At 37.2% G+C, this 26,896-nt stretch overlaps 1 protein-coding gene across 1 annotated transcript in view; it reads right to left on the reverse strand.

Annotated features, from left to right (window-relative positions):
- Window positions 1-13,040: 13,040 nt before the first annotated feature.
- ICE1 (interactor of little elongation complex ELL subunit 1) overlaps window positions 13,041-26,896 on the reverse strand; it is a 33,726-nt gene continuing 19,870 nt past the window's right edge. Inside the window, exons 13-19 of the mRNA XM_081950912.1 lie at window positions 21,964-26,241; window positions 19,249-19,417; window positions 18,127-18,287; window positions 17,487-17,677; window positions 16,841-16,947; window positions 15,784-15,882; window positions 13,041-14,171 (exon numbers count right to left, since the gene is read on the reverse strand). Of these exons, the coding sequence (XP_081807038.1) occupies window positions 13,975-14,171; window positions 15,784-15,882; window positions 16,841-16,947; window positions 17,487-17,677; window positions 18,127-18,287; window positions 19,249-19,417; window positions 21,964-26,241 (5,202 nt within the window). The 3' untranslated portion in view covers window positions 13,041-13,974. The remainder of the gene's footprint in view (window positions 14,172-15,783; window positions 15,883-16,840; window positions 16,948-17,486; window positions 17,678-18,126; window positions 18,288-19,248; window positions 19,418-21,963; window positions 26,242-26,896) is intronic.

The raw sequence follows: 26,896 nt of genomic DNA on the forward strand, positions 1-26,896 counted from the left end.
TATGTAGTACATTAAAAAAAAATTAGTGGAACATTTCCACTGCCTCAACTATTAATTTCTTTAATTGCTTTAAATATGCTGTAGAATAAGCAAAAATGGTGAGATTCCTCACCAGTATTAACCCTATGCTCCAGCATCTAACTGTTCTATAAAGAAATCCAAAATCAAAATTGTCTAAAGAATTTAAGCAGAGTGTCAGATCTGAAGGATGGAAAGTTTCTAGCAGTTTGTCTTCCATCCTCTATTTGGTGTAATTCCTATTACTCCCGGCCAATATGCAAAGTTTGGAACATATTGTTAAGGAGCACATTTTCTAATCTGTGATTTTAAATGGTCATGGATGCTACAGCTAATCTCACGGGGCCCTCCTGCATGTCATTGAGAAATAAGCATAGTTTAGTTATTCTAGTCTGCTGCAATTAATGTCAAAAAAAGAGGGAAGCTCCATACCTTGATATAATTTGTTTCTCTAAATCATCACTATCCTTGTCCTTCATGGATTCATCTACCTAGTATACCATTAAGGAAAAAAAATCCTGACCCAACACTGAAGAGAATGCAAATAATTTTCTGAAGGTCATGTTTGAATTGTCTTTAGCTGTGGTGACTGTGAATGCTCACTACCCCCAAGAGCCCTGTAATAATGTACAGCTTTTATAGGACATTCAAGTAATTTCTTTGGTCTTATCCATTCACCTTTCTTTTATAATTCCTTCTTCTATTTACTTCAACCCTTCCTTTTTCTGAGTTCATCCCTTATTGAGTCCATCCCATTCCCAAAGAGAATAGTCAGACTTTATTTCCTCCAGGATTGAGTGATGTGTTTTTCTTTCAAGTTTATGCTACTGTTACTGTCTCCAAATATATAATTCAAAAGCATCTATCTTCTTTCTCTTGCCCTTTCTTCACCGTCCAGTTTTCACAGTTGTAAATTTCCCCTGAAAGGGCCATTGCTCTAACTATTCTGATCTTTCCTGTCTTTGAATTGTCCTTGTTCTTCAGGATCTTGTGTTTGGTTGCCTTCTTCCTTAGGATTTATCTTTTTTAGTTTTCCAGATGGTTCTTTGTGCCCCAGAAAACATAGCTATTAACACTTCATTTCCTTGCTTCCTTGCTGTGAAATGTTAAATTGATTAAGCAGGTTGGTTGACATTTCCTTTTCTTCTTAATATTCTACATTAATCCAGGTTTTTTACTTTGTATTTTATTTTCCTAATGAGTTTCTCTAAAGCATTTTTTAGCCAACAACATTTTTGTATATCCCAGTGTGTTAATATTTCAACCATTCACTTGCCATTTTTATAACATATATAAATTTAAAAGATATGGCAGTAATAGATATTCTTCATTCACCTCCCTTCCTTATTCAGATCCACTCTCCAAATCTGTTGTATACAACTAGCTTACAGTATTTTTCATAATGAAATATAAAACTCATTTGTTTAGAATAAATGGGTTAAAATATACACTTGAATATTTACATTAGCTATGTATACATAGAATTGTAATCGGTAAGAATTATATATTATACTTTGTTTCCCTTTTTTCTTTTTCTCTCTTCTTTTTCTTTTTCTTTTTATGCATTGCTTTGTTTTTGAGAATGTATGTACTTGCATCATAATTATCTTTGTGTGTTGTCATCTTTCTTTTGTTCTGTTATTATTCTAAAAGCACAATAAAATAAAAATACAATAGATTCTTGTTCATTGTAAATATTCCTAAAAAGAATCATCAGGGGTTCTGACTCATCCAGTCCTACATGCCTAGAAAGGGAAGCCTCAGCTCCCTTATCATGCCTCTCCTTTCAGCCTTACTAGTGACAATGTTCCTACCGGACCTTATGCTTCGTTCAGCATTATTTTCAGGGTCTTTGTTGCTCCTGAACCCACTACAGAATTGGCTAGATTGTGCAAACCATCCAACAAAGATATCACAACCAGAAACTCCTCTTGACATGTGCTAAGCTTGACCTATGCAAGACTGTATACCTCAGAGAATTTAAATAGAGCCACATTGGTTATATGCTATAGATTTGAGTTTCCTGTAAAATCTGTTTGAGATATCTAAACCACAATAATGATAGTGAATTCTTAGGGAAGCTGGGAAGCAGCCCCGTTTGCATTGACACCCCCCTCCTCCCCCACCCCAGTGATGTTGTTATGCCTTAATAGCACTATAGTTCTGGAAGTCCCTAATAAAATTCACAGTAGAACAATTGGTGTTTTTTTTTTTAGGCTCAATCAAAATATTATAAAGCAACAAACTATTGCATAAGGATTTTGTTGATCCTGCCTCAGAAGATGGCTGCACCAGGCTGACTTTGGCTGGTTTGAAAACTATGCAAGGTTGATCTTGGTTGGTATGTGGATTAGAAGCTACCAAGGAATTCCTTGGTTGTAGAGTAGATTGGGAAATCAACACAACTTTCCTGAAAAAGGAAACAGAAAACTAATTCTGTATTGCAGCCCAAAGGTTTTATAAGCTCCAATCAAAGGTATCTTTAGCGTTATATTGGTATTGATGAAAATATTGTCCAACTAATCTGTAATATTTAATAAGAGCCAACACAGCAATATGTTTATTTGCCTTTGATAAATTTTGGATGAAGCATAATGAAAAATTGGAACAATTATGTGGCAAACAAGTCCTAGAATCAATGGAACTAGTATGAATTTGAAGGAAGGGAAGGAAATAGGAGCATGACAGCAGTTCTTAAATGCTTTCTACTATCTACAAAGGTAGAACTAAATCCAATACAGGTAGTCCTTGACTTATGACAATTGAACCCAAAATTTATATTGCTAAGTGAAACATTTGTTAAGTGGGTTTGGCCCGATTTTATGATCTTTCTTGCTACAGTTGTTAAGGGAATCATTGTAGTTGTTAAGTTAGTAACATGATTGTAAAATGATTCTGCATTTCTCATTGACTTTTCTTGTCAGAAGCTCACAAAAGATGATCACATGTACCCAGGACACTGCAATTGTCATAAATATGAACCAGTTGCCAAGCATCTGAATTTTGATCACATGATCAAGGGGATGCTGCAATGGTTGCAAGTGTGAACAATGGTCATAAGTCACTTTTTTCATTGCCATTGTAACTTTGAACTTTGGTAAGTCTAGGACTACCTGTAGGCTAGTTATGGGACAGTTATCTTAATCGTTAGAGTGGTCTGAATACATTACATGGCCTAGAGTTCTCTTCAGACCTTCACGTGGAGACAATTAACCTTCAGTCAGAATAGAGGAGGCTCTGAGATGCCAGCTAGAGGTTGGTCATGATAGTTTTCAAGGTCTTCTTGATGTTTCTGTGCTGTCATCTTATGAAATTGTTGCCCTAAATCCCCTTAATGTTATTTTATTGCATCGCTACCCATGGTCTCAGTGAAGGCCTGGTACTGCTTCGAGTATCATGAAAGCTTCTGGTATTGTGATAGGATTTACTGAAAGTCCAGTGAGCCCAAACTTGGTTTTGTTCATGTTTTTCACTGAAAAAAAATCAGTTAAATGCCACATAAACATAACCTGTAAACATGCCGCATATTTTAGCTAAAGGCTTGATTGATTAGATTTCTTTTCTGGTATCTTCCAAAGGAGCAAACCCCAATGATAACTTGGCAACATACATTATTATAATGAGCAGTTTAAACAAAATCTTTACCATCTGTTCTGGTATTCAGCAAAGAGAGACTGATTTGCAGTTGAAAGAGAAATAGGAAGTCAGAATGAGGCTCCTCCACTTTATTCTTTAGAACGTTTTTAATGGTATTGAAACGGTGAACAAAGAACTAGAGGCCTTTTAATTATTGTTTCGAACTCACCAATTTCAGGAGCTGTTTTTGAAGGTCACTGCTTTTGTGATGGAAAACTATTGGAGACCTTGGAAACCAATTGCAATACATGTTTCCTTTCATATAATATATTTTTAATCAGCCCAGTGCAGGGATCTGCCGATACGTCTTGCTTGAGATTTAGTTTTTAGCCAATGTTGCTTCTCCAGTTATTTCCTCTATAATTGAGATAATGGTTTAATTCTCTTCTTAGAGAAGCTTGACAATGGCGACATTTCATTGCATCTCAAATGTCATGTTTCAAGTATTGCATTTCAATGTTTTCCCATTTTCCGTGTTTTGCAATGTTTGCTAAATAAGAATTTGACTTCTCTTAATTCATTTACAATTTCATTGCTAGCTTCTCCATGAAATTGTTGCTGGTGGCAACAAATAGTGTATGGCTTGCCATGCCTGTTCAGTTCCTTTTTTCCAAGCAGCCATTTTGATTTTTTGAAATATAACTTCCTTTCTAAATGTCTGTGGAGATTCTTAGTAATCCAGGTCATGGTTATCCCAAAGGTGCTTTCTTCTTCTTCTTAAGCTTCTTAGGTGAGAAGCAAAACATCTTCAAAGAAAAACCAGAAAGTCCAGTTGCCTCTTGAAAAAGCACCTTTGGGATAACCTTCTTCCATTCCCCCCCCCCCCCGTTGTGGGGTTTTTTTGGGGGGGGCATAACAATGGAAGCCTGTTAATTGAATATTTTCTCCACTGTTTTTCAATAATGTGCAACTGCATTGATTAAAATTTAAAGTTCAACCATCAGCTACTAGGGAAGCAATCAAACGGTGCAATAATTGGAGAAATAAGTTAAAAAGGTGCTACTTGTAACCAACAAGGAAGATTGTAACTCCTTCCAAGTGCAGGAAGGCTGGCTGTGTCCAATTAGATTGGATTTGTGCATTTTTCAAGTTTGGCAACTTTAAGATGTGTGAATTCAAGTCCCCAAATTCCCCAGCCAGCATGATGGTCCCTCTGTTAGTCAGACCTTATGCCACAAAAGGCTTTCGAAGTGATATTTGGCAACATGAATTGCAGTTGGAAGCCAACAAGTAGCCAGTACAGTTTGTGAAGTAGCAGGGATAGTTGTGTGTTCTATGACACACCCATGTCTGAGGTAATAGTTATAGCTGTCCTATGTAATATGTGTTACATTACTCCAATTGAGAGATGACTATCGGAAGGTCCTCCCAGTCCAGGAATAGGCACAAATGATTGGCACAATGAACCTGTGCATAAATCATAAAAAAGATCTCACTGGGGCTGAGATGGCTTTCAGTGTCAAGCATAGCAATGTATCATCATTTTCAAATTCAAATTCAAATTCAGTTTCAGTTTCAAGCTCTAGAACAATGTTCTGCTGCATTGCATTGTAAAGTCATAGTATTGGAACACTCTAATCGGACTGAAAGGCAGTAAAATAGGGTTCATTTGTAATAAATTGGTTGGAATGATGGACTTGACAATAGACAACCAAGAGTTAAATCCTCTCTCATCCATTAAATTCATGAATGACCTTGTAACAGAATAGCTTTTTCAACAAAACTATTCCAGCAGCTGATACCTCTTTGCACTCAGAGAGCAGTGTCAGATCCAAGTAATCAAAAGATAATATCTTAAAACACAGGTCCAAGCAACATTGTCCCTTGTCACATTGGTGTGTGTGTGTGTGTGTGTGTGTGTGTGTGTGTGTGTGTGTGTGTGATTTCCTGCCTGTAAAATTGATGCCTCTATTTTAATCAGCTAAATTTCTTCTGCCTTTTTTGTTGTTGAACAATTTGGATCAAATCTTCCTTAAAGCCTATTTTCTTCAGGCTGGTAACTATTTCATCCCTCTTTTCCAACTCTCTTTTGCATCTTTCATGAGGCTACTTACCTGAATTTCTCAATTCTTTCTCACACCACATCCCAAATGAGCTCGCCTTTGGCTAAATTTCCGGTGCTGGGTTTTTTCAATGCAGAATACCCCTTTCTCTCCCTCAAAAGCCCTGAACACAGTTCACAAGTGCCATCTGCTGGTACAAAGTATAAATTTGGGGGCTCTGAAGTTAGAGAGAAAAACATGGAAGTGAACTACTTTATACAGTGCATATAGGAACATGTACTGTTTACTGGTGAAATGTAACAATTCTTTATTAACCAGAAGTTTGGCAATTACTTCGACATTTCATTTGTCATCACATCTTAGCCAAGCAATTAGATCAGTCAGCCTAAAACTTATAGAGGCAACGGATCCACTTTCTCAGCATAAGGAATTTCTCACCCCATCATCTTTTTTGTTTTAAATAACTCTGCTTGACTGTCTCTTGATTCCAGCTTTTATAACCAAGGCCTTTGAACAAATGCTGCTATGTATTTTCACTAATTCTTGCTGATTTGTAAAACATTGTTAAGTATTATTTTGTTTTTGTTGTTTTGTAACCTGACTGCGAAAGTACTGCCTTTGAGCCCAACCAGCAGCTCAACTCTTCATTGTGGATATAGTATGGGAAGATTTTCAACTGAACATCTTTGTCTGGCTTAATGTAATTCAGTGCCTGAGCCATGGTGGTGCAGTGGTTAGAATGCAATATTGCAGGTTCACTCTACCGACTGTCAACTGGCTCAAATTTGAGTGAGCATTCCATTTTTCTGAGGTCGTTAAATGAGGACTCAGATTGCTGGGGCAATATGCTGATTCTGTAAACTGGTTAGAGAGGATTCAAAGCACTATGAAGAAGTATATAAGTCGAAGTGCTATTGGTATTGCTGTTCCTTGTAATTCTTCTTTCCTGCTCTAATGTTTTATATGAGGCTGAGCTTATGTTTCTATGTTCTATTGCCGTGATGGTGAACCTATGGCATACGTGCCACAGGTGGCATGCAGAGCCATTTGTTAGGGCATGCGAGGCGTTGCCTTGTCAGCTACAGCGCATGCGCGACTGGCTAACTGACTTCGGCCTTTAATTTCGGCCATTTTTCACCTTCCAGAGGCTTCCCTGAACCCTCCAGAGGGTGAAAAGCAACCCAATGCGCAAACCAGACGTTTAGGAATGGACTTCTGGTTTGCGCATTGGGCCATTTTTTGCCCTCCGGAGGGCCAAAAACGGCTCTACGTGCAAACCAGAAGTCTGTTCCCGAAATTCCAGGTTGCCTGTAGGCCCGTTTTTTCCCTCTGGAGTCTTCAGGAAAGCCTCCTGAAGGCTCTGGAGAGCCTCCGGGAGGGGGCAGGGGAGGCCGTTTTCGTCCTCCCCAGGCTCCTAGAAAGCCTCTGGAGCCTGGGGGGGCAAAAATGGGCCCATCGGGCACGCCAAAAGCAGAGGGAGGGTGGGGGTCGCACATGCTTGTGTGGGTGGGGGTCACGGGCATAGAATTATGGCTTTTGGCACGCAATGGGAAAAAGATTAGCCATCACGGCTCTATTGTCTACTGGGAAGTGTGTGGGCCATGTAGAATGGACTTTGTAATGCTCACAATATGGGTTTTGTTGTAATGTTGCACTAGCTAACTAACATGAATTTTCCTGTACTTTAATTTGCCTTATTTTTTTCTTTTAAATGTTAATGTTGGCCATAAACCTATTGTTATTGCCTAGCAATAAGAATATAAAAAGCCTATAAAAAGAATATAGAAACTAGGATCTTGCAGAAGTATTTTGTACATTGTAAATAAACATTTTTGAGCCCAGTGCTGGGATAGCACTTAGAATGTATCTTTATGTTTTTCCCTTGCAAATGTTATTTTACTTTTAAAATATAATCAAACCTTTATTGTCAATGCACAACATGTGTACAATGAAATTGAATGAGCCTCCCTTGGTGGCTCTCCGAAACACAAAATCCATCTGAAACTCACTCCATTATAACACCAGGAGCTCAAAGTCACAGCGTCTACACACGTCGCCATCTTGGATGGAATTATTTATAAGTTATAATAATTATAATTATTCAGAATACAATGCTTTTCGATCCTTATGCTTACATGTCATTGGATGTCTAATTTTTCATGATGCAATTGGACACATCCTTTATTCTAAACTAATCAACTTTTACTTTGAAGTCTCTTTGTTATGCAAACTACGAAGATAAATGCAAGTCAGGTTCCACGTTCCTTCCTCCAAAGGGAATCCTTTTTAACTGAAACATTTTAAATCATAAATTAAATAATCTTCCTTGTCTCAGTTGCCTATTTAGGGCCCAGCATATATGAGACTTACCGCAAGAAGTCATATAGGGCCATCAAATGAGAACACTTGTCATTTATAAATGAAGCTATTCCGGTGAAAGGTTTATTTCTGTATCTATCATGTAGATGAAATACTACTAAATGACCTACTTAATCAAATTTATTAAATCAATAAAAAGCAATGTTTGTACTACAACTGTTGAATTTATTTATGTATTTATTTTGCTGCCTATCTCTTTGCAAGATGATTTAAGGTACACAATGATTTTGTACACACAGGTCAGGGAAAGCTCTAACTCAAAATCTAACCACGGGGTCATCATCTGCGGATTATAATACTTATCATAACATAATGCTGATTACCTGCTTACTTCTTCCTAGTGGGTAACTCTTGTCTCCTGGTTGGGAAATGGACCTGTCAAGATTTTAAATGGAGCAGTTTGCCTACTGGTGGCCATGTTTGAAATTACTGGCATTGTACAGAGCGCTTTCATCTTGCTGACACTTCCCAGGTCCCTTGCATCTTTCCATATTTGTGGCATTTCCAGAATTTTCTTTAGAGTGTTCATCTTTACATTATACTCTTGACTTTCACGATTCAGGATTCAGTTGCTTCTTCATTTCTATTTTTTTTAATTCAGTGAGACTGTCAGGGTTCCAAATAGCATCCAAAAGTAAATCAGAGTCCAAGGCAAAGTATTGCTCAAAGTTCCAATTTATTAAGAGAGCCATGTTGGCACATCTGGGAAAACCTGAATCTGAAAGCTTCCTAGTCCCGTCCCCCCCAGTTGAAAGTTCAAGATCCTGCCCCCGCACCCACAAGTCCATCACATGGTCCAATCTTCCACTGCCATGCTGGCAGTTCCACCCATCCAGTTCTGGTCAAGTGCAGATGTACAAAGACAAAGGATGAACTTGGCTTTCTAGAAAGAATTTTGTTATGGCTACATCCCAACTAACTCTGTACAAACCCACCCACCCCTTCCATTTTCCCACAATAGAGAATGCATAGTAGAATAATAGAAAGTGTGGCAGGTCAAAGATCCAAAAGAAAAGATGGCTGTAGGCCTGACAGGGACTGGAAGCTGAAATTCTGTTTCAGAGGTGGTTATTCCATTCAGACTAAGCTCAAAGAGGTTATGACTCTGGAGCTGATAGAAGTCAGGGAGGGGAATATGCCTGTTGTGAGTTTTGAATTCAAATTCAAATACTTTATTTGGCCCAGTGTGATTAGACACACAAGGAATTTGTCTCCGGTGCTGAAGATCTCAGTGTATATTCAAAGCAACAGATTCATCATCATCATCAATCATTATCATCATCCTAAGAAAAGTATGAGCTAAGGAGGATAAATAATACTACAGCCATACTACATGGATAAATTCACATAGACATTAGACAGCACTGTGAGAATTAAGTGTTCAGCAGAGTGATGTCATGAGGGAAAAAACTTTGTGTCTAGTTGTTTTGGATGCCCTATAGCGACATCCCAATGAAAGAAGTTGAAACAGTTTATGTCCAGGACGTGAGGGGTCTGCAGATATCTTCTCAACCCTCCTTCTTTTTTTTTTTTTAATTGAAAAAGTTTTATTCAAACATATTTTCCCCCTTTAAGCCCCCCACCATACAGTATAAATCCCATACAGATACTATACCCCTCCCCTCCCCCCAACCCCCCCTAAAGAAAGGAAATTCAAATATTATACCAATTATTTTACCCCCTCCCCTCCCCTGTCTAAAAGTAGATTACTCATACACATATTGTACCCCCTCTCTTGGAATAATAATAACCCATCAATCCCTTCTTCTAAACTAATTTAACATATATAAATCATAATATAAATTTCTCTTAAAATAATATTTCATTAATCCCATCTTCTAGTATATTTATACATATATATTACCCCACCCTCCACCCTAACCCCCCCCACCTCCCACTCAACCCCCCCCCCCCGACTTCCACTATACACCACTCTAATGATTCCAAGCATCCCATGTATTATTTACTCTAATCAACTATCAGTCTAAACAATCTTAGCTAAAGGCTACATAATACCTCCTAGTCTGATACTTATTCTGTATATAATCAATCCATTTTGCCCATTCTTGTGTATAATTCTCCTGCTTCTGATCTTTTAAAAAAGCTGAAATTTTTGCCATTTCGGCGAACCCCGCCACTTTTCAACCCTCCTTCTGACCCACGGATTATACAGGTCTTCTATGGAAGGCTGGCTGGTTGCAATTGTTATTTCTACAGTCTTACAGTCCTATCTGTTGGAGCCAGTACCTATCCCATTCGGTTGCTGTACCAAACCAGACAGTATGGAAATACAAATTACAGACTCTGTAATTCCTCTGTAAAACTGTATCAATAGTTTCTAAGTAATTATCATCACTTGCAAAATCAATCTGTCTCTCGTTTCTGTGATACTGCTATAAAATCCTGCACCTTCTATGGCCCACGGACCATAAATTGTACCCAGTAAGATAGTGTAGCTATGCCCTAGCATATCCATTCTTGTTCTGTCACTTTTTATGAGAAGACTATTGATCCACTGGTATTCATTCATTCTTAGGGAAAACCCATTGATCCATTGGCATGATTTATTTCTGTTTGGCTTACTGGCCACTCCAATTGCTGATGACTCTGAATGTAACTCACATTTGTAAATCAGCTTAACAATCTAAGAGTATAAAATAAAATCAAAACTGTATCAATGTATATAAAAGTTGTTGCAGAATTGTTCCATTGTACTGTTGCAAAATGCAAGGAACACCTCTTGCCACTTGGTTATATAAAATCCAGATGGGAAAGAGGAAAAGACAGAATCAGAGAACTGAATTCAAGGATCAACACATTGGTGATTTTTTTTTGCTTCGAGATCTCCAGCACAGCACTTGAATTTCTACCTTCAGATGAAAGGCAAGTCAGTGGAGAATAGAAATAAAAAATTCTCTCTGTGCAACCAAAGGTTGAAGGGAAGGCAGAAGCAAATCTCTGATGCACACTCAAAGGTTTACGGGAAGCTTTTTGAAATGTTATGGAAGCAAGCCTGAACTAGGGACTGCTAAAGGACAAAAACAAAAAAGGAATGAAAAGAAATGGCTATAAGATGTCATGCTGAGATCACTTGTCATCCATCTCTTTATGCAAACAAAAAATTGCACCACCTCTCTCGGGAAACTTGAAGTCAGGAGCCCTGATGTACACGAAGAGGAGAAGTTTACCTACAGACCTTCTGCCCACTGACTGCCAAGTAGGGAAGACTGCCACCGTTCTTTTTGTTTTTATATATAAAGAAAAATAAAGAATTTGAAAGTATGAAAACATATTTGAAATGTGTGTTTTGAACTGAAAGGAGCTGTTCCAATCATACTGGAAGTGTTCAAAGTACACCAAAGGTGTTGTAGGCTCAAAACAATCTTGTTTCAAATTCTACTCAAACTCTTCCACAAACGTCTAAGAACATTTTCAGGGAGATAGAACTTGAACCTCAGAACATTTCAGAATTGAAAGGTTTTACATAGTTCTAAGGGAAAAATCGAACTTAAAAGAATCCTCCTAGTTAAGAACTCATATTTTTCATAATCAGTATTCCAGAGTCAGGAACAAATCACAATGGACTATCTTGAGACTCTGTTTGAGTTAGACTAGACCAGGGGTCCTCAAACTTTTTAAACAGAGGACCAATTCACGGTCCCTCAGATTGTTGGGGGGCCGGACCAGGTGGATGGGCATGGCTAGGTGGTCATGTGCCTGAGTGGGTGTGGCTATGTCATGTGACTAGGTAGGCATGGCCAATTTAACAGTCCATTAAACAATGCACATAAATTAACCTTTGTTTTGTTCCTGGGGATGGTGGTGTGTTATTTGCTTTTGTTTGCATGTTGCTCTTTTGGTTGACTTTTCCTTTTACTAGATCATTTTTTCAGTTGTTAGGAGTCTAGTGGTCTACTTCAGAAAACTCTGTTTTGCAGCAATTCTCAGTCCCAAGAAGCTTGAGAAATCTCTCTTCTGTCTCTCCCTTTTTTTCTCTTTCTCTCCCCGCCCCCCTTGTCTCTCTCTTCCTCTGTCTCTATCTTCTGGAGGTGGGGGGTGGGGTGGGGTGAAAAACAGGCACTTTTCACCCATCTGTACGCCCCATTTTTCATCTCCTCCACCTCCAGCAGCATTCTGCAGACCAAAATCTTTGGCCTTACCTTTCAGCTCCAGCCCACAGGGCTTGCGAAGTTAAGTCCTGCGCTCTGCCGAAGGGTGGGCAGGGTGATGTGGGCGAAGCAGCCTCGTGATCCTGCGCAGATCGGATTAATGGCTTTGGTGGGCCACATGTGGCCAACGAGCCATAGTTTGAGGACCCATGGACTAGACCAATAAATGAATGATGACCTTTGCACAAACTATCCAAGCAACATCTAAAGGTGGTGTTTTGTTCAAGCACTGTCAAAATTGCATCTTGTCATTTCCCAAATTATTTCTCCTTGCTTCTGTTCACATTTTCTTTCATTATTTCACATATTCATGAAGCTACCTTGCAGTTTTAAAAGAACAAACCAAAGAAAAAAAGAAAAGGGATAATAATGTCATTCTCATAAAGGCAAAGTTTTAGCCCTTCCTTGGTGGTATTTACTGCAGCTGCTAATTTGAAATCCTATTGTAAAAAAGGATCAATTTTCCCACTATAGTTTTATTTAAAAAATGGTTACTTGGGACATTTGCTAATTAATATTTTGATGCTGACATTCACAGTGCAGATTTGTTTTAACTTAATAATTTTTTAATTCTTAGATCTTTTGGATGGATGTATAATTGATTGAGTTAGATGCTTCAAGTACATTCAAAAGCAGAGATTGAGTAACTCACTATAAATTACTGAAATACTCATTAAAACAAAAAAGGTAATCCTTTTTTCATGTGCAGGTGGAAGGAAATGTTCTCTCCCTATATTCAAATTTTGACAGCAGTTGTATGATGCTTTGGCAGTTAAGATTAGCAACACTTGGCATGAAAACTATGCAGCTAGAAAAGACAGAAACCATATTTATTAGGAAAAAAGTGTTTATATTTTTATATATAAGTGAAAATAAATGAAACTTCATTGAACAGTGCAAGTGTCTTTCTTTCCCATTTCTATATACAGATAATAAAAATTCCCAAACTGGAACAACGTGCAATGTGAAACACATTATTTGAATATAACATATATACAAATTCTCATAGAGAAGTCATCTCAATATTCTATATATAATGTGGATGTTAAATATTACAGAAAACACATTATGCCTCCTTTAAATAATTAAAAACAGAAGGAGGGCTACTGCTACTATTTTTTTAAAGTCATGATTTGGTCTAGATTAAGACATTTACAGTTGAAGCAAATCTATTTTGAAGTTGAGAGGTACATCACTTCCCATGGCACAAATATATCTCTTTTGTACCAGTGTCATTTTCTAATAAGAAAATATGCAGTATTTTAAAATACCGGGGATTTACAGCATCCATTTAAAGAAAGAAGTGGGATGAATGTTCACACTATTAGGAACAGACTTTTTTTTAGAAAAAAAAAACTTAATTCTCTGAAGTTAGCATGCTTAAACATAATCAATGGACAAACCCAGTTTACTTTAAAAAGATTTCAATTAATTTCCAATGAAGATACTCTGGAGACCATTTGGCCTATAAAAGCATATGACTCCCAATTTGGAAGACCATATCTAAGAGAACACTTATTTCCATAAATGATTTTTTTTTTCTGATTTAAAGAGAGCTAGTACACAAGACAGTCTGCCATTTCTTTCCTACGGTAGTAATATAAGGACACACTCATCTGCAAAGTAACCTATTTCAGGCTATATTGGCCAAGATGCTATGAATATACCTATGCAAGAATTCATACTTTCTGCTGTCCCTCAAAGTCTCTTCTGCTTCAAAGAAACTTCTTTCGGAGGAGCAGCCTCCATTTTCTATTGGAAACCTTATGCTAATGAACAATCCTCTGTTCTTCTGTGCATGTTAGTAGACTATTGACTTCACTTATGCCATTTAGAACAGCAGAGGGAAGGCTGATGGTGTTTACTGCTTTCCATGCATGGATGGCCTCCAGGATTTTTGATGGATTGCTAGGTCCCAAATCAAAGAGTGCATATGCGGCTGCTAACTGGACACCCCAGGCCACATCTGGAAAAGATGGAAATATAACAATCAATAGTATCCTTGACCAAAGGGAATTATAAATCACTGCGGCAACATGCAACTATTAAAATAATATTGGTCCTACAACCAGGAGTTCAAAATAGGGTTATCCTATGACTTGTGGGACATTCAAGCCTGATGTGGAATGAGGTGATTCAGGAAAACCTTTTACTGGTTCACTGAAAATGGACATCTTGTAATTTGCAAGATCTTCAAGTCCAGTTTCCTTCTGAGAGCTGGCTCTCTAATATGCATGCTGGGAATTTAATGTGCTGGAAAGAATAGGGAGTTGTTCCAAAAACAGAACTTGGCACATTTTGTGGATATATCCATAGCACGGGAGTGTATATACACTTGACTCCAAGAAAGACAGTAAGGATCCCAACTGGATCAGAATACATAAAAGCAACTATAAACTGTAACTTATAACTCTTATAACTCTTGTACTTCTCGTAAGAAACTCCATTTGCAAAAACTGAAGTTAAATAAACAATAAATAAGTAGTTGGATCTTACTGGAAACAGAGGTGGGTGGAAAGCCCTTAAGCCCACTCCAGGTTAGAAAATATGAATTTTCCCAGATTTTAATAAGGTAAATCACATGCAGACTTCTATGTAAATATATATTTATTTTTAATGTGTTTGATTCTTTGCCTAGCTTTTTACAGTTAAAGCTCAGTCCCCATTTTTTGGAGAACCAAACCTATTGTTCCGTTGCTCTAAGCATTCTTCTCTAAGCCCAACATCCAATTGTGTTTCCTTTGTTGCTGTGTTTCCTAATTAAATACATACCAGTTTCAGCAGATATATTTGGTGTCACTTTGTATCCTGGGATAAGATGACTCAATATGCTTAAACTATCAGTTATTGACTTTAAATCACCTCTGTGCTTTTCAATTAGATTATTTTTGGTTTTCTTTTTTGAGTCCCTGCTTAGTGCTAGAGAGAAACATGGCAGCCTGAGCTGTCTTGTCTGGTTGGGGCAAACTTAGGGGATTGAGTAACACTCCCAAAGTAGTCTTCTGGGAATAACCAGCTGTTTGCTGCTGCTGGTGGTGGTTTCACTGTCCTCATTTGCATTTTCACTTTATTCTCTGTCAATTTATTTATCCAGCTTTCCATTTTTCTCCTTTCTACAACGTAGTTCAATTTCTTATTTTGATTAAAGATTTTTTTTCATTTCCCCACCCCAATGCCTCCCACTGCATTAACTTCTATTTCATTTTCTCTGCTGGCCTTTTTCTTGTCTTTTCCCATTTTGAACAGTGCCCTCCCTCCACCAAATTCTATGTCACTCTTTTTATAACGAACATTCTATATGCATTCATATTACAGGTAACAGTGGCATAATTTTCTGAGCAACACTACTGAACAGGAAATAAATAGACACAAACCACCCACCACCCTTGCTGCTTGCAACAGAGGGGAGATAAGAATCTAGCCCCAAAACAGGCTATGTGATTCTTGTGTAGCCCTACTGTTATATCCCAATCCAACTCATTTTCCGGCTCTCCTTACTTAAAGGAAAAAAGACTTACCGGAATGGCTGACAGACAATTCATTTTTGCTAACTACCATGCAATATAGAAGATTATTACCTTTTTCCTTTGCGTGCTGTAGAAAGACTCCAATAACAGAACTGATATTTTCCACAGCAGGAAAAAATCCTTCTCTCAAACCTATTTGTCCTAGATGACCTACAAAGTGTCAAAAGAAAGAAGTAAATGAGATTTATTTCTCAATTATCTGCTCAACCTGCCTCATAGTTGTACTGCTGTAGGTTGCAGTTGGGGGCTCATGTAACTGAATGGTTCCACATGGTACCTTAGATGAGATGCTGAAATGGTATTCTGTTAAAAAAAGTTCCATTTCCATGTTTTTTTTTCCTTGATAGTTTACAGCTCATAAAATGTTGATGTGGCCATGAGTCTACCAAGGAAAATTGGAGGGAAACAGTTTAATAGTGTACCAGTTATGCCATATAACACAGAAGACCTGTTGGGGGCCTATTTCTTTCTTTCTTTCTTTCTTTCTTTTCCTTTCATGACTGACCTACTTTGCCTTCCTCCTTGGATGTTTTCCTGAGCACATACTTCCTTTTTGGTGCTATGAAAGTCAGAGGCAAGAAAGGAGAGGAAAGAGACAAAAAAAATTGGCAGAAAGGACTTCTGGAAATGAGGGACTTTTTGCACTTAGTTTGCCTTTTTAAAAAAATAGAACTTTTGTTGGAAAGAAATGGAACATATCATGAATCAAACCTGAGCACGAACGCTGAGTTCACTCATCCTGGATATCCCTCAGTTCAATGAGAAAAACTTCTATCATCTTTGCATTATGTGGGGAATGGAAGTGTCAGTCTATAAATATACTTGTTGGGTGTGTCATGGAGCAATAAGGTGGAGAACGATGTGACTAAAAAAGGGGGGGGGCTTTATATATTCACTCTTTAGAATTTAAGGACCATCCTGTCATTATTAAAGATAGAAAAAAAGACTATTTATTCCTTAATACTAAGAAACTGTCTTAAGGTTATAGAAATCAGCATCACCTGCAGCTGATTACAATATTTCATCAGTTGGCCTAAGGAGGTGTAGTAGATAAAAGGGGAAAGTATCCAAGAGCCTGATATCTGCAGTGAAAACCCCACATGCTTACCAATCAGTCTCAGCACAGTGGCAATGATTATATTAGAAGAGGAGGAAATGCTTCCATTGCCATTCCTGTTCTTTATCCAATTATCCATGATTGGCCACAGCTCTTTGCTATGAAAGACAATTGAGAATTATAGGCACATTCTTGTTCAAAGCTAGCATGGTCTACCAAATTCTTCTGAAAGACCAAAAGCTTTTGCTTGAGATAATTTCAACTAATGCTAGTACGAAACAATAAGCCTTTCCCACCTTAGTTTTTTCCTTGCTGCCGTTAGGCATCTATTCTCTGCCGTACAGAGTCAAGAAAGCCTCTCTATTCCATTCCTTCCCTTAACATGCAATCAGTTACATTGGCTGATGTTCACACTGTTTGGGGGAAATAACGGTAGATAGTCTTCCATTGTTAGAATTGGGAAAGAGGAATTGAAGGGTTTACTTGAGCTCTGGAGTGAATTACTGAGGTACTCAATAAAGGGAAGATTCTTCCAAAGCCGGCTGGCTTCTTGGCTGCCATAGATGTAAAGTTGGCCATGGAGATAAGTGAATGGGGAATTCTGGGAGCTGAAGTCAACACATTTAAAAGCTGCTAAGTTTGAAAACATTGGTCTAGAGTGGTACTGTATATAGAAATATGAAATTAAACATGGTACCTTATGATATTATCATGGGTCCAGCACCACTTTTGATGTGAGCATAAGAGGTCAATAGCAAACACATATTGCCATGTATTCTCTTTCAGGTCTTCTCCATATTTTTCACTCAGCTGAAATTCCATTTGTGGACACAACTGTATTGCCCAAAGTAGACTGGAAATCATCATGCTAATATCTACTGGTGCACTCTAAGGGGAAAAAAGACAATAAAGCATGAATTTAGCTTAAATTAAATTTCTATGACAGAAAAATATATGGAAGTACTTTTGGGGAATTCTGATCCAGGAGATAAAAAATGCTTGTGTTTCCTTTGGAAAATATGTAAAAATCTCCCAACAAACAAACAACAAAAAAAAACTGTAAAAGAAGTAAATTAAGTATAACTGCTTAGAGATAACCGCTTTGGCAAAGATCAAATCTGCATTTCTAACTTGGGGGGGGGGGGGGGGGGATAAATCCATTCAGGTTACTTTTTAGAAACCAGCATTTGAACAGCAGATAATCAAAGAAGTATGCAACATGCCCTTTGTATCTTAAAAGATAAATCAAATGTGGTTCTGATCTTATATAATCACTAAGAAATCAATGTGGAATCTGCCCTTTCATTACACACAAAGAAAACATCAAATATTTGTACCTCTTCCCAATTGAGGTAGGTTTTCAGGCATTTCAACACATCTCCTTTTGCACGCTGTCTAGCTACTAACTGGATTGCTTTGTTGATCACACTTTCAGAGGAGAACACTTCACTCCATATGTTTGCAATAAACAATATCAACTGGTCAGACCGTGGGAAATCTGGAAGAGATAAAGAAAAATTAAAGCAAAAGGGGAAAAAAATGACTAGACCTCCCTTAGGCATAAAAGTTGCCTCACAGGGTTGTTGCTGTGAAGAAAAAAAACTGGGGGAGAAGTACTAGGTATATTTGTCATCTTTGGTTATATATAAAAGACGGGATAGAAATATTTAATAGTACAATAATGATACAAATGATACCTGCCACAAAATGGGGCAGTGCATCCTCTCTCTCTCAAAGAGAAATGGTTCTGCCCACATTGTTGGCAGTCAGCCTCCCCTACTTTCAATGATAATATAAAACTGAGAATTTAAAAGAGAACTGGGTAATCTGTAGCCATTAGTGCAATGGTTGTGATCTCGAAAGCATTCCAGATCAAATTGCTGATTTTTTTTAACAAACCCATTTTATTAAAACAAGGAATAAAGTGAGTTAAACTCTGCAACTATTTGAATCCTCTCCCCTATGATCATGAAATATTTTAATAAAGGCCAAAATTCCAGCTCCATCACCAGCAATTATCCCTATGGCAGTCAAAGCCTGAACATTCTTTTTATTTAAAAAATAAAACTCACCAAGGGTTGCTCACCCAGATTTGAATAATAAATAAAAGTAGGTGCCTGTTTGGACCTCTGAATGGCCACAAGAGTAGCTTCCCATAACAATCCAGCAGAAGAAAGGTAGGAAATTATTCCAACCTAATAGTTTGCAATTAAAGCAGGATCACAGACTGTTCCTGCCTGAAAAATATAGTTCAGGGTTGAGAATGTTTTAAATGAAGGCCAGTCAAATATTCTGAAGCAGTAAACTGGATGTTTGTGAGGGATAAAGTTTGTGTTATTCACAGGAGTTTTTTTAGTCTTCTGTCTCTAACTGAAATAGTTATCTAATTGGTTATGCTTCTGAATCTTCTAGATACGTGGTACTTTATAACAACATATAAACTGCAAGTTATACTATACCTTCCTTAAGTAGAGTGTAGCAGAAGAGACGTGCTTTTTCTAAGTCTCCAAGCTGATGGCATATTCCAACATAGATCCTGCAGAGGGACTGAATATAATTGTGGCCCAAGGATGTCTTCTGCTTTTTCAGTTTATTTAGAATAGTCTGTAAAGCTGGCTCAGCTAAGGACTATAAATGCAAAACATTATTTGCTTTTGAGTTTTAACAAGTGTCAACATAATGAGAAAGCAATAGTAAAATGAACAGATACAACAATGATCTTCAGAATTAGCAATTTATCAATACAGGAAATACAGGAATAAAGAAGAATAGCCTCAATGCTGAGAAAAGATACAGTTGCTATAACGAATTCTTGACAGATGCTACATAAATGTCCCCCTGTGCTCCTCAGCATTTTTTTCCTTTGAATCCAAAGCACTGCACTGTCCTTGTGTATATCTCATTAAATACATTACAGAAGAATCTATTGCTTGGACTTTTCTCCTGCCTTTTTACTTAGATCCAGGGTCAACTGAGTGAGAGCTATCTATGGTTATGTAAGGGTCTTAAATAAGCAGAATTTGCTAGTCCTCTTCTTTTGCTTCTATCAACTACAGTATCATGATTTTCAAATATACCGGTAGCAATTGGTGCTTCCTATTTCCATTTTCTCATGGCACTAAAGACGAAAAAGTATTTTCATTGAAAAGGTTCAAAGTTATATTTTGTATATTGCTGGAGGCAACTTTAAAATCATCCATTTGTGGAAAGACATCATCCATGTAAGTCAAGTGGCACTGAATCCATAAAATATCTGACACTGTACTGTAAATTTCACTATAATTCTCAAGAACTGCATCCTTTTCTTGAGTCAGTTTTAGGTCATCAATTATTTCCTTTCACGAATTGGTTAATAACTCTCTTAAAATGGTTACTTTTAAAAACTCCGTTATCACATTGATAGTATCATTGTAAAATGTTTTTTGAACAGTTGATTGACTAAGATATGTTAATTATACAGGAAAATCTGAGTTAAGTAGCAATTCAACAACACTTAGTTCCTATCAAGTCAACTGGTGTCCTAGTTCTACTTACATATTTTGCCACTATTTGATCCTTTAAAACCTTTACCTACAGCTCTCAGAAATTATGGCAAATAACTTACAAAAGGTGCTGTGATTTCCCAAAGGAGGGAAAAATCTGGGCAAACCTTAATTTAAGTTCAACGCACCTAAAAATACCCTAAGCCCTCAAAATGATTCCCCTGAAGTTTGGCCATGCCTACCTAGTGGCTATTATTGTATCATCTCCTATTCCCATTATGATCCTTAGTTCTAATTCTTGTTTTTATATCAAATGTTTGATTATAAAATATTAGCCCTTTCTGGATGATTTAGTTCAATTTTTATGCAATTTGTGCTGGACATGAATGGGATGGGATATATGAATAATGGATGGAAAAAGAGAGGTGGTTCTAGGGAAGGCCACATCTTAGCAGTATTGTATAAACATTATATGAAAAAGATTGATTGATATTTCACACTTCTTCACCATCCATCTTCCTCAGAGTGGGCTCTGGACAATTCATTGCCAAACATTTCCAGTTAGAAGTGATTTCTGCCTGGTGGATTGAAAAGGCACTGTTTTTCAGAAAAGACCAAGTTAAATTACAGTTCTGAAGAAGCTTCTTGGATGAGAAGCAAAATATCTTCAAGGAAAAACAAAGAAAGTCCAGTTGTCTCTTGGAAAAAAAGAACCTTTGGGATTCTCTAGAAAACCTTTCACTTATGCCTAATCACACAACTGTAGTCCTGCCACATAAATAATACGGAATTCATGCAAAATACATTCTAAAGATCTATATAGCAGCAAAAATTAAAAGTTAAACTAAACAAATTAAGATCTTTAAAACAGTAACACACACCAAGGTACTTGACCTTTAGATTATCCAGTAGAATTGCAAACAATAGGACAGGCCAACCTTTGATATATGTGATATAGCCAAAAGGAGGAGAAATATTCAAAGGAGGGATAAGGTTTTTTTAAGAAAAGCACTTTCTTTCTCTAACTGAAATTTACATGGATGCAAAGCTGAGCTGCGCAGCACTCTTCAAAGCACATTGGATTTATGGAGACATCTATCACTTCACTTCCAAAGAAGTATTGCTATTTCATTTTATAGTACTCAAAAAAGTACCCTAAGTGACAAACTAATGCTAATGTTGGGATTAGGACCTCAACCCATAGATTCTCTGAGATAGTAATGAGAGGAGAAATGTTGATTTAAGCAAAACCCCTAACCATCTATGTCTAATGGAGATTCTCAATTATCCAAGTCATAGTGGTCCGAAAGGTGCTTTGTCGAAAGCAAACTGGACTTTTTCCTTGAAGATGTTTTGCTTCTCATCCAAGAAGCTTCCTTGAAGAAATGTCTTCAAATAAAAACAAAGTCCAGCTGCCTTTTGAAAAAGCACCTTTGGGACCTAAATACTTACGCATAGTAGCTATGATTGATTTTAAAAAATCCATATTATTCACTGAAGCAATACTTATCTTTAGACAATTAGAAATCAATGACACATCATCAAAAGAACTCTTAAATGCCTCTTCTAACATGACTAAGTCTCAAAGTATTATTCCAGAAAGGTTTTTTTTTACTATTTCTTTTAATAAATGAAAACACACACACACACACACACACACACACACACACACACACACGATATAAAGCTGACCTTTTCAACAGCAAGTTCATAAACAACTTTTTTCTCTTCATCTCTCAATATTGGAACCTTTGATGTATTACCAACAAGAACACGGCTACGAATAACAGGCAACAGGTCAAAACAAGCTTCGGAAACTTTTTCCAATGCTACAGTCACAGCCGATGTATCAGGGTCCTCTGTTTTCTCCATTTCCAAAAGTGATTTTGAATTACAGTCATCTGTTGATTTAGTAGCATTCCCATTGTCCAGAGAGTCACCATCAGGAATGCACTGTAGGTCACCATCGGAGCGCTCTTCTGAGCAGGGGTTCAGTGTTGATGATCTGCTGCCCTCTAAACATGGTCTTTTGACGTTCTTTGGCATAGTCACAGATGGCAACTTCCTTTTCCCAGTCTCATTCACATTGGAGAGCAGTTTCTCTGGATCAGATTTAAATCTGATCCTTGTTTTCACAAAAGCAGTTGATGGGGAAGCAATTGCTTTAAATCCACTTATTTGATGGCTACCCTTTCCATCTAGAGAAGATGACCTATTAAACTGAATGTTACCTTTCAGGATATTGAGTGTTCTTGCCCGAGCAGATAATTCTGGATACATACTGTCCAAAATTTTCACTGAGTTTTCCTGAGGCACAGGTGGAACAGAATTGCTAGGTGTAGATGAAGGCAGTCTACCTGGAACAGGAAGGGCATGTTTAGGAGTGCTGGAACAAAACTGAAGAGGGGACGATAAAATTCTCTGACCTACTGACATTTCAGAGGGTGATAAAGTGGAAGATGATGATGAAGATGACGACGACTTGTGTTTTGAGATCTGTGACAGGGTTGACGTTAGAGGCGGGACTGGGGTTTTATGTAAAGGAGAAATCAGTTCATCAAGTGGAGATGGTAAGGAAGATTGGCTTGAAATTGATGCTACAGGGGAACTGCGCTGAACAGTTCTTGGAGGGGTAGCTAGTAAAGGTGGAAGTAATGGAGGTAATGGTGGGCCCATCTCTTGCATAATTTTTGTTAAAGTTTTTGGATAATACATAGTTCGTGTAGAAGTATCTACATTGGCTAGAATGGTTTCAGCTGGTAGGACAGACTGATTTTTCTTTTTTCTCTTACAGATAGGTATGGTCTGGAGATGGGTATCATCACTATCATTAATCTCTTCCTGTGCTTTAATTATGACAAAGTCTGAAGAGTTGAATATTTGTTCTACTCTATTCTTTGCAGAAGGAACTGGTGGTGCCAATTTTTCTGATAGCACTTTTTGTAGTTTATTATTAGAATTGGAAGACTCAGAGATAGGTGATATGGATGTCCTGTTGGTCTTAGATGCAATGCTTCCTTTATCATTATTTATATCATGAGCCTTGTTATGGGATGTATCACTGCCATCATCAATGTGACAAGCCATGATGTAACTGTGGTCTGTATCTGAGCTGGATTCCGAAGTGGAAACGCTCCTTTTTAATTCCATGTTGGACTTTTCTACAAGTAAATCAGAGTGGACTTCCCTATCGACAGGGTATTTTGTATGCAGTACAGCTGTATCATCATTAACATCTGGATCATTCATAAAGGACTTCCCAGAGATAGTTTTCTTGTTAGATAAATCCTGACTTGGCAATAAAGCAATTATTGAAGCATTTTCTTCTGTTTGCTTTTCTTCTAACTTTTCTATTGCAGAGGAGGGTTCTATTTTTAAGGTTGTATTCTCATTAGTGCAGGGCCATTCTGCTGCATATGAATGTTCCCATGTCTTTTCAATCCCTTCATTTACAGATGAGTCAGTGCAACCTACTTTAGCTTTTTTATCTTTTGAGCATTGCTCTATTGTGACCACAGGGAACACCTCATGTCTGTCACCATCAGAAGAAGTCGTACTGGGTGGAAGACTAGCTTCACTATTTTTGATTGGACAAGATATATCTCTGGACACTGCACATCCTGGGTGTATTTTTGTGCAATTCACTTTTCTTATTGGATAAAATTCTTCTTCTGATGAATCTGAGACAGAGGACTTCCCCATTGAAACAGAATTTTCTAACATACTTACTTCATCTATTCCTCTAGACCTTATTTCAGTACTGGATACAGTATCAGCGTCCCAAGCTGTTTTTTCATTGATATTTTTTACAGTATCATTTCTTGACCACATCTCTAAATTCTTATCCCTGGGAATAAGAAGTTCCCTATGACTCAGCAGCAATTTGTTTTCTGTATTAGTATCTGTGCTGTTAATATTGTTTGGACAATATTCATCAGAAGACAGCATTTCAGAGTTGTCTTTACTGCTACTTTTAAGAGTAACTGATGCCTGGGGCTTATTGAAAGTGCCATCATTTTTATCTTGTTCAAAATCAATTTTATCTTTCTTATTACTAGGATTGTGGTCATCCCAGTTTATATCTCTCAGAGTCAACATCTTATCTCCTTCTGATTCAATAGTTTTTGATTTTTTATTTTCCTTAGAATTATGTGGATCAGTGTGATCAGCATTTTCTTTGTCAGGAGAGGGAAAAGCAACATCCATAGATTCTATATTTGCCTCAGAATCACCTGTCATGACAGACAAGGCTGATTCAATTTCTCCATTTTTTCTCTGTGACGCATTTTGCATCGGTTGAACTCTATTATTGCTCATGTTCTGTGCTGAAGCTACTTCATTTGAAGCAGAACAATAATTCAGCCCTTTTTCTTCCATGGCATACTTTTTTGTATCAGGTAGTTCATTTATGATCATTGAGCTATTTTTTTCAAATTGTGAATCCCTATGCATCAAACTACGTGAATCTTTTTCACTTAATCCTACTTTAAGGGATTGTATAGTTCCCGCTTCAGTGAGTTTTCTTGATTCATAATTTATCTCCATAAGCCTCTTTCTTAGGGGATTTAAGTCTTCCATGTAACTGTTTAAACTACTCCCAATGCTTTCTACTTTGGACATGTTCGTAGGTGTAATGTTTGCATTTTCCACTTGTCCCACTTGAAAAGCATTTTCAGTGACATTGTGTACTTCAAGGGATACTTGACTTGCTTCAGTGAATCCCTCAGATTTTAACAATGAGTCTTCAGCAGTAGATGCTTGGGTTGATAACTTGTTGGTACTGCTTTTGCAAATTAATTCCTCTTGTGTTGATTTAATATATATATTTTCATCAAGTAACCGTTCTAATTGTAGATGTTTTTCCTTTGGTGTATCTTCTAACTTTGTCCCCTCACTAGTTCCATCAGACACATTTTTTCTGGACCTATAATTCATGGCTTCAATTATTTCACCGCCATGATATGATTGCTTCAAAGCCCTAGTTAATGTTGCAATATTTGTTGCAACCTCAGCTTGCTCATTCTTTCCATTTACCTTGCTTCCATTTTGCTGGTTGCCTATATCCACCACAGAATGAGGTTTGTTAGATGCTTCCAAAGAATTAAAGCTCTTTTCAATAGATTCGACACACATTATGCTGGCACCTGGTTGCTCAACTCTTTCACTAAGATTTGTTTCAGGGAGGAATTCACAATTACTGACATTCTTTTCCCCCTCTATTAATAGTTCATTATTTCTTTCAGCTGCCGCATTTTGTCCTTTTACTGTTATATGTTCAATTTGCTTTTCACAAAGTAGGCTTGCTTTTCCTGAGTAAGATTCTTTCTGGAGGTCCTCAAAAACACTCTCCATCACTCTTCCTTCTTTATCATTGGAAGGATCCTTCACATTTTTAGAAGTCACTGGTGTGTTTTCAGCAGTTGAAATAGGTTCTTTGGTTTGCTGTTCTTCACTGCCTTGGGGTCCTTGACTCCAATCATCTTTTGTTTCAATTAATCTTTTCTTTTCTTCCTTTTGAACGAAATCATTAGTCTCTTCCAGCACATCGCCAATGAAGATTTGACCTTTTGTTTCTATTTTGCTAATCATTTTTTCACTGAGTTTCTCTGTACTGGGAGATATTGTTTTAGGGGCTGTGTGCATTTGTTCAAAGTCAGACTCTTTATTTTGGTGTTTTTCTTCAGTCTTTGATTTAGTATCGTTCTCATGAAGGTACTCTGATGTTCTGAGCATAGAGTCAGATGACAGCACCGATTCTTCATTTTCTAATTTTTGGGATCTTTCATGTGATTCCTGTAGATGAGTCTTTACACTGTTGTTTTTTAAAACTTGTGAGCAAAATTCTGTCAGATGCAAAGTTTCAGATGCTGGTTTGTCCTCATCATATTCTTCTATAATATTTTCTAGTGTTTGTGCATTCTGCTCCATTTCATCATCACTGGAGTCTGTGATCTCTCCAAATAAAGTGTCCTTAAAAGAGAAAAATGTAAATATTAATGTATTAATTAATAATGCATATAGTTGTTACAAAAATTAGCCTGAAAAATATATTGCTTAAATATCAGAAATGCTTTTGTATTCTGGTCTGATATTGCACTGGAACAGGCTTATTTCATCCGGAATATTGTGCCCAAAGTACTTTAAATCATTTCTGATGAACATCATTTTATTTTGGAAAATATGATTTTCCAAATATATATTATTCTGCCTTCAGAATAACATAATATAGAAGAATTTCAGCAGAGTCCATAGAGAAAAGGAGCATTCTGGAGTTCTCTGGAACAATCTGATCACATGTGAACAAATTTTGTTCAGATAGTTGCAAATGTTATAACTGAAATATATTCTGCTCCACATGCACTGATTCTGTTGTATCAATTTCATCACTATCTCTACAGAAAAAAAATCTATTAAAATTCTGAAATTCTTATCTTTGAAAGAGCCCCCCCCCCCCCCCCCCCCAAAAAAAAAAGGAAGAAAGAAATTCAGTCTTGAAACTTATAAAGCTTCTTTACCAGAAATAACTGCTGACTAGAAGATCATCACAGACATCAATGTCTTTTTCATGTTACTTTTGGCCAAAAAATTACCTCCAGCCAGAACAGTTGACATAATTTCTGAAGTT

Source organism: Natrix helvetica, assembly GCF_964273705.1.
Source record: "Natrix helvetica genome assembly, chromosome: 4".
NCBI classification, from domain to species: domain Eukaryota; kingdom Metazoa; phylum Chordata; class Lepidosauria; order Squamata; family Natricidae; genus Natrix; species Natrix helvetica.